The sequence below is a fragment of the Panthera uncia genome, chromosome D4 (assembly GCF_023721935.1).
Source record: "Panthera uncia isolate 11264 chromosome D4, Puncia_PCG_1.0, whole genome shotgun sequence".
In the NCBI taxonomy this organism is placed as follows: Eukaryota; Metazoa; Chordata; class Mammalia; order Carnivora; family Felidae; genus Panthera; species Panthera uncia.
Genome location: NC_064807.1, coordinates 7,447,702 through 7,460,175, shown reverse-complemented (window position 1 = coordinate 7,460,175; position 12,474 = coordinate 7,447,702). Strand labels below are relative to the sequence as shown.

The following is a 12,474-nucleotide window of genomic DNA, read 5'->3' as shown; positions in this document are numbered from 1 at the left end:
ATATTAGGCTATCGTATAGCTCCTCGAAAGTACACCCTGGCTACCCAGCCTCACTGCTGAAGGCTGTCTGCACAAATTGCCCATCAATTTCTATTTTGCAGCCTCGGGTCCAGTTTTCTTTTTCAAATTAGTGCTTCAAGAATCTTTCACACACTCCAAACTAAGTCTTCCTTTATATAGAGGCTGAGACAGACCACGTCTGAACAATAGAAACCAATTAATTAATGATCCCTGAAAATATCTCATTATGTTTCTATACCTACTGTCAACCTAGGGGACCTTCTTAAGTTGACTACACAATGTGATGCTTATTTGTCTGGATGTGGCACTTATATTCCCTCATGTCCATGGCAGGTGTTACTCTCTGTGAAGGTGAAGGTGTTCTCCAGTCTTAGGATAGATTTTCTAGTATGGTAAAACCCCACACATTTCAGACAACGTGGGAGGTGGATGGTCAGATTTAGGAGAAAAAACTCTCAAGAAGGTTTTTGTTTTTTTGAATTTTTTATATGTTTATTTTTGATGGAGAGAGAGCGAGCAAGCAAGGGAGAGAGAGACAGAGAGAGTGCGTGCACAAGCAGGGGAGGGTTAGAGAAAGAGGGAGACACAGAACCCAAAGCAGGCTCCAGGCTGTGAGCTGTCAGCACAGAGCCCGATGCAGGGCTCGAGCTCATAACTGCGAGCTCATGGAGATCACCACCTGAGCTGAAGTTGGGATGCTTAACCGACTGAGCCATCCAAGCGCCCCTGTTTTGTTTTTGTTTTTTAAACAAAGACAACTTATCAGCTCAAGTTCACAAGATACACACGGAGATAATGGCAAAAGCCGTTAGACCGTGGTCCTGCAACACAGTATGCAACGTTGGTGTTGTTCAAATATTAAGTGTCCTCCTTAGAGCTTTAGATTATTAATTCACTTAGCAGTTCCTTACTCTTCTACGGTACAGGAATATCTTCAGTGTGGGTTTAATGGTCATCTGTTATCAGTTTACTGTATTCCAATAGAAGAGACTTACAGAAAAAAAAAATGATTTAACAACTGACTTACAAGAGTGGGTTTACATACAATTAAGAGCATCTATCAAATCCTTCCAACTGGGCATTTTTCTAATTCGCAGGGAAGAGGTCAAATTCTTTCCATATATGAGCCTTCAACTGGCACTGTGCTAACACCTCTCAAGAAGAAAAACCTCAAGTAAAAAAAGACTACACAGCATTTCCCAACATAAAAGCATTAAATCCCTATAAACCAGGAAAGAATGCACGATTCTAGTTAACTAGAAGCCACAGTGACCTGAACACCAGGGTCATGGGGTTCAATCACATCATGGGGACTTGAAGTATTGTGAATCTTAAGACTTCCCTTAAATTTGTTAGGAAGGGCCCTTACATGAATCAGGTACCATCTCAACACAAATGAGACACTCATAAAGCTAAGGTCAGCTCAGTGTGGTTTTCTGCCATGGTGAGAAGTTGCTTATTGGTCCAAAAAGTTAGAAACTCGGTTATTGGGACCTCGAAAGCTGCTAAACTCCTTGTCACCATGGGGCCAACCACTTGCTGGAGATCTTACGAGATCATGAGAGAGAGAGAAAGAGAGGGTGGGGTGGGGACAGAGAGAGAGAGAGAGAGAGAGAGAGAGTCAGTCAGAGTCAGACAGGTTGGCTGGTTGATCTTTAACATTTCTCCCAAATCCAAAACTCTACGATTTCTATGTGCGCTAAAAGCCGCATTAATTCCTCACCGATATCAAAGCCATTTTAGGTTCAGTTCCTCTCTCAGATTTCCATACACAGCACCTATGAAGAAACGTGTCTTTTTCTAAGCTTAAAGGGAGGGATATTCTGCACTTACTCATCCTGGAGATACACCTACCTTCTCCATCAGAACTAACAGGGTTTTGGCCAATTGATATTTTAGGAAAAAGCACTTACCTCCAGAAAGGCTTTCTGTTGTGCTCTTTTTCCCAATTCAATTTTCTTTAGCTATTTGGACTTAATCTCCATAAAAGCCTTTTGTTACTCTCCGGTTTAGGTGACTTTTACTATTTCCTCTGATTCTTATCATACAGGCCCTCCCCCAGAAATTCCTATCTGGTCATACGAGCTATGCAGACCACAGCACTGCTGTTACTTCGGGGAAGATGTCCCCCTCAGAGAGTCTAATGCATGAAACTACCTTGAGAAGTCGAAGAATTCCAGGGCCCTGCACAAGGTCCCAGTACTGCAAGAGTAACTCAAATGTGCCTTTTCTGGCTAGATCCATTCTCTTTCGAAGTTACCTTTTTTCTCGCTTGTTGATCTTTGGAAGAATGTGCCTTCACATGCTTTCTGAGGGAGCTTGGGTCTGTGTAGCGTTTGGAGCATCCTGGAATTTGACAAGCATAAGGTTTCTAAATGAGAAAGAAAAAAAAAAACAAAAAAACAAAACAGCTGTAGTTAAATCATAGAGGTGACCAGGGAAGATTTACTCAAGACTACTGACTTCAGAGCATGAACTGTTACCAACTGACTGATGTGAAATGCTGGGTAATACTTGTGGGTATTAATTAGAAAGCCCAGTAAGTTTGCATCAAGGCAAAGGGGAGAGTCAACTTTCAAGAAACGAGGAGGCAGCGTTTAGGGGTGTGCTCTCCCCGCAAAACATCTTGTGGCATTTCTGGATGTGGGAATCATTAGTAAGCATCTCTAGTCATACTTACAGTTCTGTTCCCCTGAAAACAACCTCTGGTATTGTCAGAAACTAGGAAACACACATTCTCTAAGAGTTCGGGTATAAAGAAGCTGCAGAAAAGTCCAGAAAGGACTGGGAATGTTTCAGAGGAAACCTGATTCAGAGAGAAGGAGAGAATTAAAAGGGAGTGTTAGTGGAAAGTGAGCGAGAGACCACAGGTTTCAAACAACAGACACATGCAAACTCAGCCAGGGAAACATTAATCTTATTATAGGTATGACAGGTATAGGGGAGGCCCGGTGCTCAGCTGGGTTACACGCATAAGCTCTTGGCTGAGTGTAAGGAGACCACAAGTTTTGGCCACCTGCAACGCCCCCAGGCTCCTGAGATGTGAGGTACAGAGCCTAAGGCTGAGTCCAGAATCTTTTTAATTTTTGCACCCCTGGTGACGGGTATACAATTATGAGGAATGAATGAATGGGAGCACGCCATACATCAGTTCAAATTTTAGCACCTATGCCTACTGTGACAACAGAATTCATAGCAAGGGTTTGAGAGTATTGGCTTTTATGTTATGAACTAAAGCGAAACTGGTTACTCAAAGAACTAAAAGAAGAAGTCGCAAGGTAAACTATGCAAGTCACAGCTTAGAGTCACTTTGTACCTCTCAGTAGGTGACGTTAATTGGAGTTGTGCCCCCATGATTTGAAATGTAAGCAGGAGAAGTGAAACCCTGCCCCTAAAATAGGATTCTTACTCTAGGAACCTGCTCTTCCAATGACCAAAAAGAAAAAAAAAAAAAAAGAAAAATTCAGATTTTTTAAAATTATTATTTCCAGTTTGCTCCTGTTTTCATGTGGATGTTTGTCATTTTGGGAACCAACATATACGTGGATTCTTGCCCCGCTGGAAGCTGTATCTATGCTTCACTTTTTTGCTTCTGCCATTTTTGATTCCAAGCACCACGTAAAGTCATGAATATATAATTTAGTTTGACACCTCCCAATTTGAATTCGAAGTTTGATGTCTCTGTTCCTTGAGTGACTGACTGACTGAATCACCCAACAGGTCTGAATGGTTTCATGGTATGCTGGGTCCTGGGTCACATGTTAGAATGCTAACAATGGACATTGGATGCACCAGGCTCTCCGTATCTCAGGTTTTGCCAACGGCGAGCCAACATGGGCTGAAGTCACTAGTCAACGAGTTTCCCTCGGGCAAACAAAAGTTTTCTTTCACCTGGGAATCTCTTCTGGGTTCACACAGCAGTCTTGCCATAGCCTTCCCCACCCGGCCCTGGCTTTAGGGGAACAACCAGCTAATATCTCTATTAGCGGTCATGTTGTGACCACATAAACTCGCATTCTGGCACTAGAGGAGATGTGGCATGTTCAAAAAAAACAAAACAAAACAAAAAAAACAAAGAAACAAAAAAAACAACTTTGGGAACATTAACACGTTATATAAACCAACCCTATTGTTATTACCATGGTCACTAATATCTGGGTTGAAAAGAAAAGGAATGGGTAATGTCACTTTGTATTTGAGTTTGGGATGTTCTTGAAACATCTCATCATCCCTCCCAGCTGGCCTTCACTCTCTCCCCTGCTGTTAGCCACCTGGGATCAGTGTGCCAAAACAGCAATGTCAGGGGCGGGTCCAAGTGGTGTACTGGTAATTTGATCTCAGGTTACCCCAGCTTTAAATGGCATGCTATGCTTTATTAAACTATATTTTCCATGTGCACTGTAAAATCATTTCCCCTGTTTAGACAGTAAGATGCTAATAGGGAAATAAGTTAATAAAACTTTTCAGGGTTAGAATTTTGAACTTGGGAAAAATGATTTTCCTGTAAGAATCCCCTGAGTTGAAGAAAAGATACTTTATCCAAAATTCTGACAGCATTAGCATAAGGAGTGGTTAATGAAAGGAAATGGGGGCCTAAATTTAAATAATACATTCTTCAAGCAGCTACAGTTTGCTTTTTAAAACAAATGCTTAATTTCTGCACGATTTAAAAAGAGCTTAACAATTCGTTTAATGCAATAAAAATTTAAACAGGAGGTAGGTTTGCGTCTTAAAAGGAGGAACGATGGTTTTAAAAGATTTAATAGAGAGGTAGTTAAAAAAAATAAAAATAGCTGGGTTTTAAAAGCTACTGCATTGAACTGAATCATGAAATTATTATCTGTGGTAGCTTTCCTCAAAAGTTTTAAAACGTGATTTTTTTTTTAATTCCAAAATGATTTTAGAAAATGCTCATAGTCTGATTAGCTAAAATTAGCTCCAAGTGAAGAAGGGTATTGTAGAGCCGTAACACTCAGGCTTACAATAGTTCTTACAAACTACAGATAACTAGCTAGAGTGGAGGCAATTTCTCAAGACAATCTTGTCTTGTGAACGCTCATTCTCCCATGATAAAGTTTAATGACAAATTGGAAAATTTATTAGATTCTACCAAGGCCATTTTAGACTTACAAAATAGGGCATTTTAACATAATTTATTCTTTTTTCCCCCTACTTCTACCTTTAAAACATCCTGCTATTCACCAAATTTATTCACTTACCATTCCACTCTGGTGGTCCTAAAATCATGGGATTCAATCCAGCTAGAGCAGGAGGGGGCTATGCTGTGTCCATATTGCTCTAATTATATTTCGGCTATTTACCAGGCAAACCCTCACATTTATGTATCTTAGGAGATAATGCTGTTTAGAAAGGGTATGTGACATATAGCTGAAATGACTTCTATCAATATGACTAATAGAGACTAATATAAAATTTAATAAATATGTCAACTGTAACATCAGAAGAATCTTAAATATGTATGAGAAGGTGTGTAGAAATAACAGTATCTTTTCAAAATTCAAATTCTGGTGTAGTTTAATAATAGACATCAGAATGTTAACACTGGAAAAGTACTGCCATGAATATATTATTTGCAAGCACGTGGGATAAGAGCTCTGGGATGTGTACGAGACATCCATCCTGATGGCTTTGTTGAGTGAAGCGAAACTGCACGGAGTCTACCTGGCCCCGTGTAAGGAAAATGGCATCGGAACTTGAGAGATGCCAAAGAGGACAATCAACAGAACTGAGAAAGTAAAAGAGCCTCAGAAAACGAGCAAAATGTTACAGCACTGAGAGAGTTAAGGTGGAATAATGGCAATCAATCGTTCTCACAGGAGTTATGCCAATGGATCTGTGGCTGTTAACACAACAGCGGCCCGGGGAAACTTAACCCTGGGGAAAGATGTGCGGATTCTTTGCAGATCGCCTGAAGGTGAAAATGCCAGGTGGCTTCTCTAAAGCAAAAGGCCAGATTCACTCAGTAACCATGCCAGCCTCAAAGTTCTTATGGCAATAAGAAAAGAACCCGGGTAAAAAAACAAAACAACAACAACAACAATAACAAAAACCCCAAAACCACAATGCTTCCTCTCCAGCAACAGTATATATGATCTACTTCAGCATCCCGATCTTTGAATACTTATGATGATGTCCAATCCCCAGCAGTCATTCTCTGTACTAAAACCTGTTATGCGACAGCCCCTGAAATGCCTTTATTTCATACACACAACTCTGTCTCAGGCGCTTATAATATTTAGGGTAACCTGTGACTACAGAAAAATGAGGAAAGAGCCAGACGGGGCCCCTTCTGGACCTTTACCAAGGTTCCACTGCTGCCCTTGGCATTGTCCCTATAACCTGCAGACCATAAAGCAAACACCTTCCTGTCCCACTATCACATGGGCCCTTCCTCACACCGGGGCTCAGGGCTCGGGGCTGGCAGCTGGAAAGCCCATGCTGTCCTTACAGTGTCCAGATGTGTCCTCTGGTGCTTGGCACGGTCACTGGAGTTACTGAACGCCTTCTCGCAGCCTGGGTGCTGGCACAAATAAGGCTTCTCGCCTGTGTGGCTCCGCAAGTGAATCTTGAGATTCTCAAGCCTTGAAAAGGCCTTCTTGCAACCTTCAAACTGCAAAAAGAAAACAAGTTTCAACTGTTGAGAAGGAGCTTGACTGTTTGGGTCTGGGGGGACAGGAAAGAAAAAAAAAAAAAAAGGTCCTTAGTGTGTATTTAGCCAAAACCAAAACACAAAAATAATAAAATAAAATGAAATCCAAACAGTAACAAATATTCTAAAAATATCCCCATACTTATGTGAACTGCATTTTTCCACACCAGATCTGGGTCCCAACCTGATTTCTGTGATTACTTATGTCAGAGAAAATTTGCTGTGAACCATCTGGCTCAGTTAATAAAAATACAGTAATGCGTGTCTTAAAGATTTATGAAAAAATTAACACACTTTTCCATTTCCAAATTGGTCTAAATGGAAGGAACCAGGAAGGAAGAAACTTTTGACAACTAATAAACTAACAACGACAACAAAAAATCAAAGTGAAGTATGAGAATAAAGGTGAGCAGCAGATCCCAGAGTCCAAGATGGAAACAGCGTGTTTCCGTGGAATCGTTACGATCGTAGCTTCCCGAACAATCTTAAGGAGTTTTTCAACTCCCCCAAAGAATGACTCCGTTAACGTCCACTGTGACGCCAAGCCTAATGAGATGGCGTCTTTTTAGCATACTTTTAAAAGCAGAACTGGAACACAATTCATTTCAGTGCTGGGCACGTTTTCCAAAGAGTGATCGTTTTGCTTATTTTTGTTTTTCTAAGAAATGTTGTTACCTAGCTCATGAAGAGAGGAACTGAAAGTGAAGGGCTGAGGATTTCAAGAAATGCTTTACTGGTTTGTCAATAATATTTATTGATGGTACTATTCATTTCATGTCTTCTGTGGGTCAAATAACAGCTGTTATGTCAGAGGCTCACAGTGAGTCCAGTCCTGAAGTGGCCATCTAGTAAACAGAACGTGGAAGAGAAAGCCTGTAAACGAAGCCTAAGTGTGAGGTGGGCACACCCCCTCGGACTCGCTCTTCACTGCCAAGCCCTAGAGTGCTGATGCCGCTTTGACAGTTTGAATCCCATTTGAGTCCCCGCTGCAAAGGAAACGTAGAAACATGGAAAAGGTACCAGAACAAAGCCTGGTAGGTTTCGAGCCATCAAGAAACCTCATTTCTTGGAGAGGAACATGGGACGATAGGGGGAAGGACAGAATAGGAGTAAAGGAGGTAACTTTAAGAGGGTTTCCATTCAAAGCCAGCAGGTATTAATTAACCTTACCATAAGACATTTTATAAAATTCCTCGGTTCTCTCACTTATCGTGAGAGATGATGGAGCGCGGGGTACATTGTTTAGGAAGGGATGACCCAGGGCTGGCCAGGCTCTGGCTATCTGAGATTTCATCTTTAAGTGAAGGATGAACTGAGGAGAAAGGATAATCAGACATGTCATAACTCCATCTATTGAAGTCGTCCAGATTTTGCGTGCTGGAGTATTTTAAGAAATTTATGAAAGTTGCACTTACGCTTGATTGAGAGTTATACATGTTTCACAGACATATGTTGGTTTATTTCAATTTTGATATTTTGCTTAAAATAATTTTGGTGTTTTCCTGATTTCGATTTCACATAAAAATAAATTTAGCCTGAACAGAAGAGGATTTGCTGATGAAGCCACTGCTTTTTGAACAGAGTGAAAGGCATACGATGATACGCTGCTTGGGACAGACAGAGGAGTTAAGTGGCTTATCTCTGCAGGTTTTCGAGTGGGTCTCAAATCTGAGAATAAAGGGGCTCAATGTTGACCCCCCAATTCATGGCTAAGAGGCCTCTCCCGAACAAACCTCTGTTTTTAAGGTTCTCTCCGAATGACAACTCAGAGCAAAGTGCTGGAGCTCAGCCGATCTGCCGTGGGAGTCAGCCGGTGGGCCCTACCGGGGTCTGAGATGAGCTTGTGGTCTTGGACCCCTCAAGCCTGTAGTCCAGTTCCTAGCAAGGCTCTTTTGTAGGAGAGATGCTGTTCCAGGACCAGCTCCAGGGTGCAGACCCAGACCCGGGGAGGCCCCAGCCTCCACCCTGTGGTCCAGTCGTCCCAGACACTGGTCAGAGAGAAGGCTACGTTGTCGAGGCACCAACATGGGGGTTGGAGAACCCCTTTAGAACAGGTGAATGAGGTTTCCCCAAGCACCAGACAAACAAGACACTCCCCCCTCCCCGATCTACTGCAGAGTGATTAGGGGGATCTCAAACACGTCCTAGAACTAAATCAAACCGTCCACCTGATGGCACATAAACTGGATGTCAGACTGGTGTTTCCATGCTCTCTCCTGTTAAATGTCCAGTTAAAATCAACCAATACGCTATTTTTACTATTAACGGGGGCAGTGACCGAAGACTAAGCGGCTTGTGGCATTCGGAGCGAATGAGTGAAGAGTGACCTGCATCTCAGAACATCCTGACCATGTTTAAAGAGCAAAGACGGAAGAAACTATGAGCGCCTAGACTGAAAATGACAACCACAAGATTATCTACAAAATCCTGAAAATCCAGCTGGTCTCAGATGTCTCCTTGGCAGCAAGAAAGGCTGGAAGGTAACAGTGTCTGTGGTACCTGCACTAGCATTGGAGTATTTTTAGGGGAAAAGATTAACAGTGAAGGGGTTTGACCCTACTGGGTTGTGTGAATAAAGGCAAGAGAAGGGCAACCTCTTGGACTCAGGGGCTCATAATATATACCACCCACCCGTTCCTGCTGAAAAAGTTCACCTGAAACCATGAACCCCAAACCAGTAGAGTCAGGCACCGAGAGGTCGACAAGTGCCTCCTTGGGGGGCCTAGCACCCAACGCATCACGGCCGGTTGGCCTGATGATTGAACACCTGATTGAACTTGCCACACCAATAATTCTCCAGAAGAGGAAGGAGGTGCCGTTCGTTTGTCTAATGGTGTCTGGATGAGACTTGAAAGCAAACCATTTTGTAATGAATCATTATCACTCATTATGGGAATAACCCTGTAATTCAACACAAGAATTTCCTTTCCCTCAGGGCAATTCTACCCCTAGATTTATAAATTCAGTTAAATGCAAATGAATTAAAAATAAACTAACATTTAGATAGAACTATAAAAGACTGTTACAGAATACTCCAAAACTGGATGCTTTGGGTGTCTGGGCAAATGGATGCCTTTTTCCTTATTATTATGTTGTTATTCCTTTTTGTTTTTTTCATGTTTTCTAAATCTTTAATGAGTGAGTTTCACATTGTGAATGAACATCTACACCTAGGAAAGCAAGGACCACAAAAAGACTGTTTCCTTGGGTAGCCAAATGCTTTCCTATCAGGTTTCCTAAAGTACAACGTCCATCCTGAGACCTAAGGTCCAAAGTGTCACCTGCCTGCTTGGGTCACTGTCACCAAGCAAGCCTTACACTAGACTTGACCAAGAGACTACTCTCAGGTCCTCTCCTTTCCAGACTGGCTGGGGGGGCTGGTAGAACCAGACCACCAAGCCCGAGGTTCCATGGTTCAAGGCAGCATGCAAAAAGAGAAAAACAAACTCTGAGAATCCAAGGGGGTTAGCAGAAGGAGGAAACACAGAATGCAAAAGAAAGACAAATACACGATGGTAATGTGGGAGGGAGGCTGTGGGGGTGGGGCAGGGGTCTGATATATGCTAGTTAATGACACGTAAATAACCTTCTTTCTTTGTCCCCAGCAAACACTGGGCAAGCCCTCTGAGCAGGGTACTATGTGTTAGGCACTGGGAGGAGGAATATGAATGAAACTCAAACTTCACTCCTGGGAAGAAGGAAGCAGCCACTTACATACTGATGAACCTTGAGCAGGGATTCTCAGAGAGGCGCTGCAGGAACCAGCAGCATCCCAAGGCCTTGAGAGTCTGCCAGAAATCCCGGAATTCCCAGCCCCACCCAGACGTACGGAATAGAACCCCGGGCGGGGTGGGGGGCAGCCACCTGAGTGTTGATAAGCCCTCCAGGAGATTCTGACACTCTATCCTACCCATGAATGCCGTTCACATCCTAACCACCGTCGATTTGCTTCAAATCTCCTGACAGAAGTAAACCGTCTTGCAGGATTCACCCACTTCTCACTGGGGCCGAGAGCTCTGCGAACCAGCAATAGCCCTGGCCTGGAAACATCTCTGTTGTGGAAGGAAGGCCAGGTTCTCTCTAGTCACCCGGCAAATGGCACAAAATTTCAGAATGCCGGTCTCGTACTAGAAATTCTTTCAAATTCCTGACTTTTGAATCTGCTGCCAGGCAGATACCTGGTTCTGAAAGAGGTTATTGCCTACGGGTTCCCTCAGTAGCCTCCTGACCAGCGCAACTTTCTGGTTTCTAGCAGCCCTTGCATTCCCCTGTTGAGAGAAAGCATCGTTTCCCATTTGCACATTTCGGTGACTTTACAGAGCGTGGAAGAACAATGCAAGAAACTGGAAGTGACAGATCTTTAAATCTCATGGGTTTTGGAAATACTGCATTGCGTGAAGCCTCACTCTGAGAAAAATCTCTAACTCTGAGGCCGTTTTCAAGTAACAAACTTTAATTAAAAAGTATAAATTGCCTCAAACCCAGAGAACCTGAGCTTACGCCACTTTGCTAATTTAGGAGATTATTTCATATTTAAAGGATCACAACTGGACTGTAATCACCATCCATATATACTGGCTTGATTACAGATTGTTGACATTAAGTGGTATTAAGATGACCTTTGAAATATTACTTTCCCTTTCTATTAGAGGCTTTTGTGTAAGGTTTTGAAAATGAAAGGCTCATTAGACACCATTAAAATAGGATTTATTCCATATGTGTAACCAATAATCAAGTCGAATATTACTCCCTCCCCTAATCAGCTACTTAAAGTACTAAGAAGCCCAGTTCATACTCAAAGCCGTAATAACAGCAAACCTTTCCTGATCAGATTTCTATACCATCACTAATGTCAACAAAATCCAAAAAGAGAGGAGTCTAGGATGCTGGCAAGGTTTTCTAAAATATACATTTGATTTCAATTAAGGCGCAGTGTTTATGACCCTTGGAGGTATATGCTTTTACAATTTCATCAGTCAAAACCAATTAATCCCATTAGTGACGGCTGCTGCTATGATGTGTGGGCAGCTCCAGAAACGGACCCATGAATTATGGCTAGTTTACATCTTCCCCTTATGGCTCAAAGACAACAATGGTGAAAGGCATTGGCGGAAAGGTCAGCAAATATTTCTAATGCCATGGATACAGTCAAGGTGACTTCCACGGTAAGACCAAGAGTTCAAGTCCACTCGAATCATGGACATACCTGTAAAAGGTGTAAATGAGAGAGAGGGCCGAAGCTGGAGCGGAGGAGGCGAGAAATCTGAAGGAGGCGAGAAATCTGCATCCAGTATTCAGCCAAGCTTTACCAGTTTCCTTCTGGGACAGCGCGCCCCAGCTCAAGCAGGAGTCACTAGCCACCCAGGCATCTTGTTAAAATGCAGATTCTGATTCCTAAGGTGTGGACTGACGCTCCAGGTAGATCTCCTGGGTGATACTTCTAAATGCTGAATGTTCCAAGATTACCCTTTGAGAAACCCAGTTCTAGGGATCATTAGACTGCCCTGAGCTTAACGGGATTTTTTTTTTTTTTTAAAGACAAGAGAAAATAAACAAAAGAACTGGGGCAAGAATAAAGAAAGGGACAGCTTTTGATGAACCAAACTGTGGCAGCCTCATCCTTCAAAGTGTGGAAGAGTAAAATCTAATTTTAAAATTTAGGGTGGGAAGATAACAGAAAGTGTTGTCTGGGGGAAAAAAAAAAAAGAAGCAGAAGAAGAAAAGACAGAAAAAAAAGGGAGGGGGGAGAAAGATACAAAATGGAAAGACGGCGGAGGCCCACG

At 42.5% G+C, this 12,474-nt stretch overlaps 1 protein-coding gene across 4 annotated transcripts in view; it reads right to left on the bottom strand.

Moving 5' to 3' along the window:
- Positions 1 to 12,474, bottom strand: part of GLIS3 (GLIS family zinc finger 3) — a 444,686-nt gene that overhangs the window by 94,642 nt on the left and 337,570 nt on the right. For all 4 annotated transcript variants that reach the window (XM_049632910.1, XM_049632924.1, XM_049632916.1 and 1 more), the window contains 2 exons: positions 6,491 to 6,652; positions 2,282 to 2,392 (listed from right to left, as the gene is read on the bottom strand). In XM_049632910.1, coding sequence (XP_049488867.1) covers positions 2,282 to 2,392; positions 6,491 to 6,652 — 273 coding nt within the window. The remainder of the gene's footprint in view (positions 1 to 2,281; positions 2,393 to 6,490; positions 6,653 to 12,474) is intronic.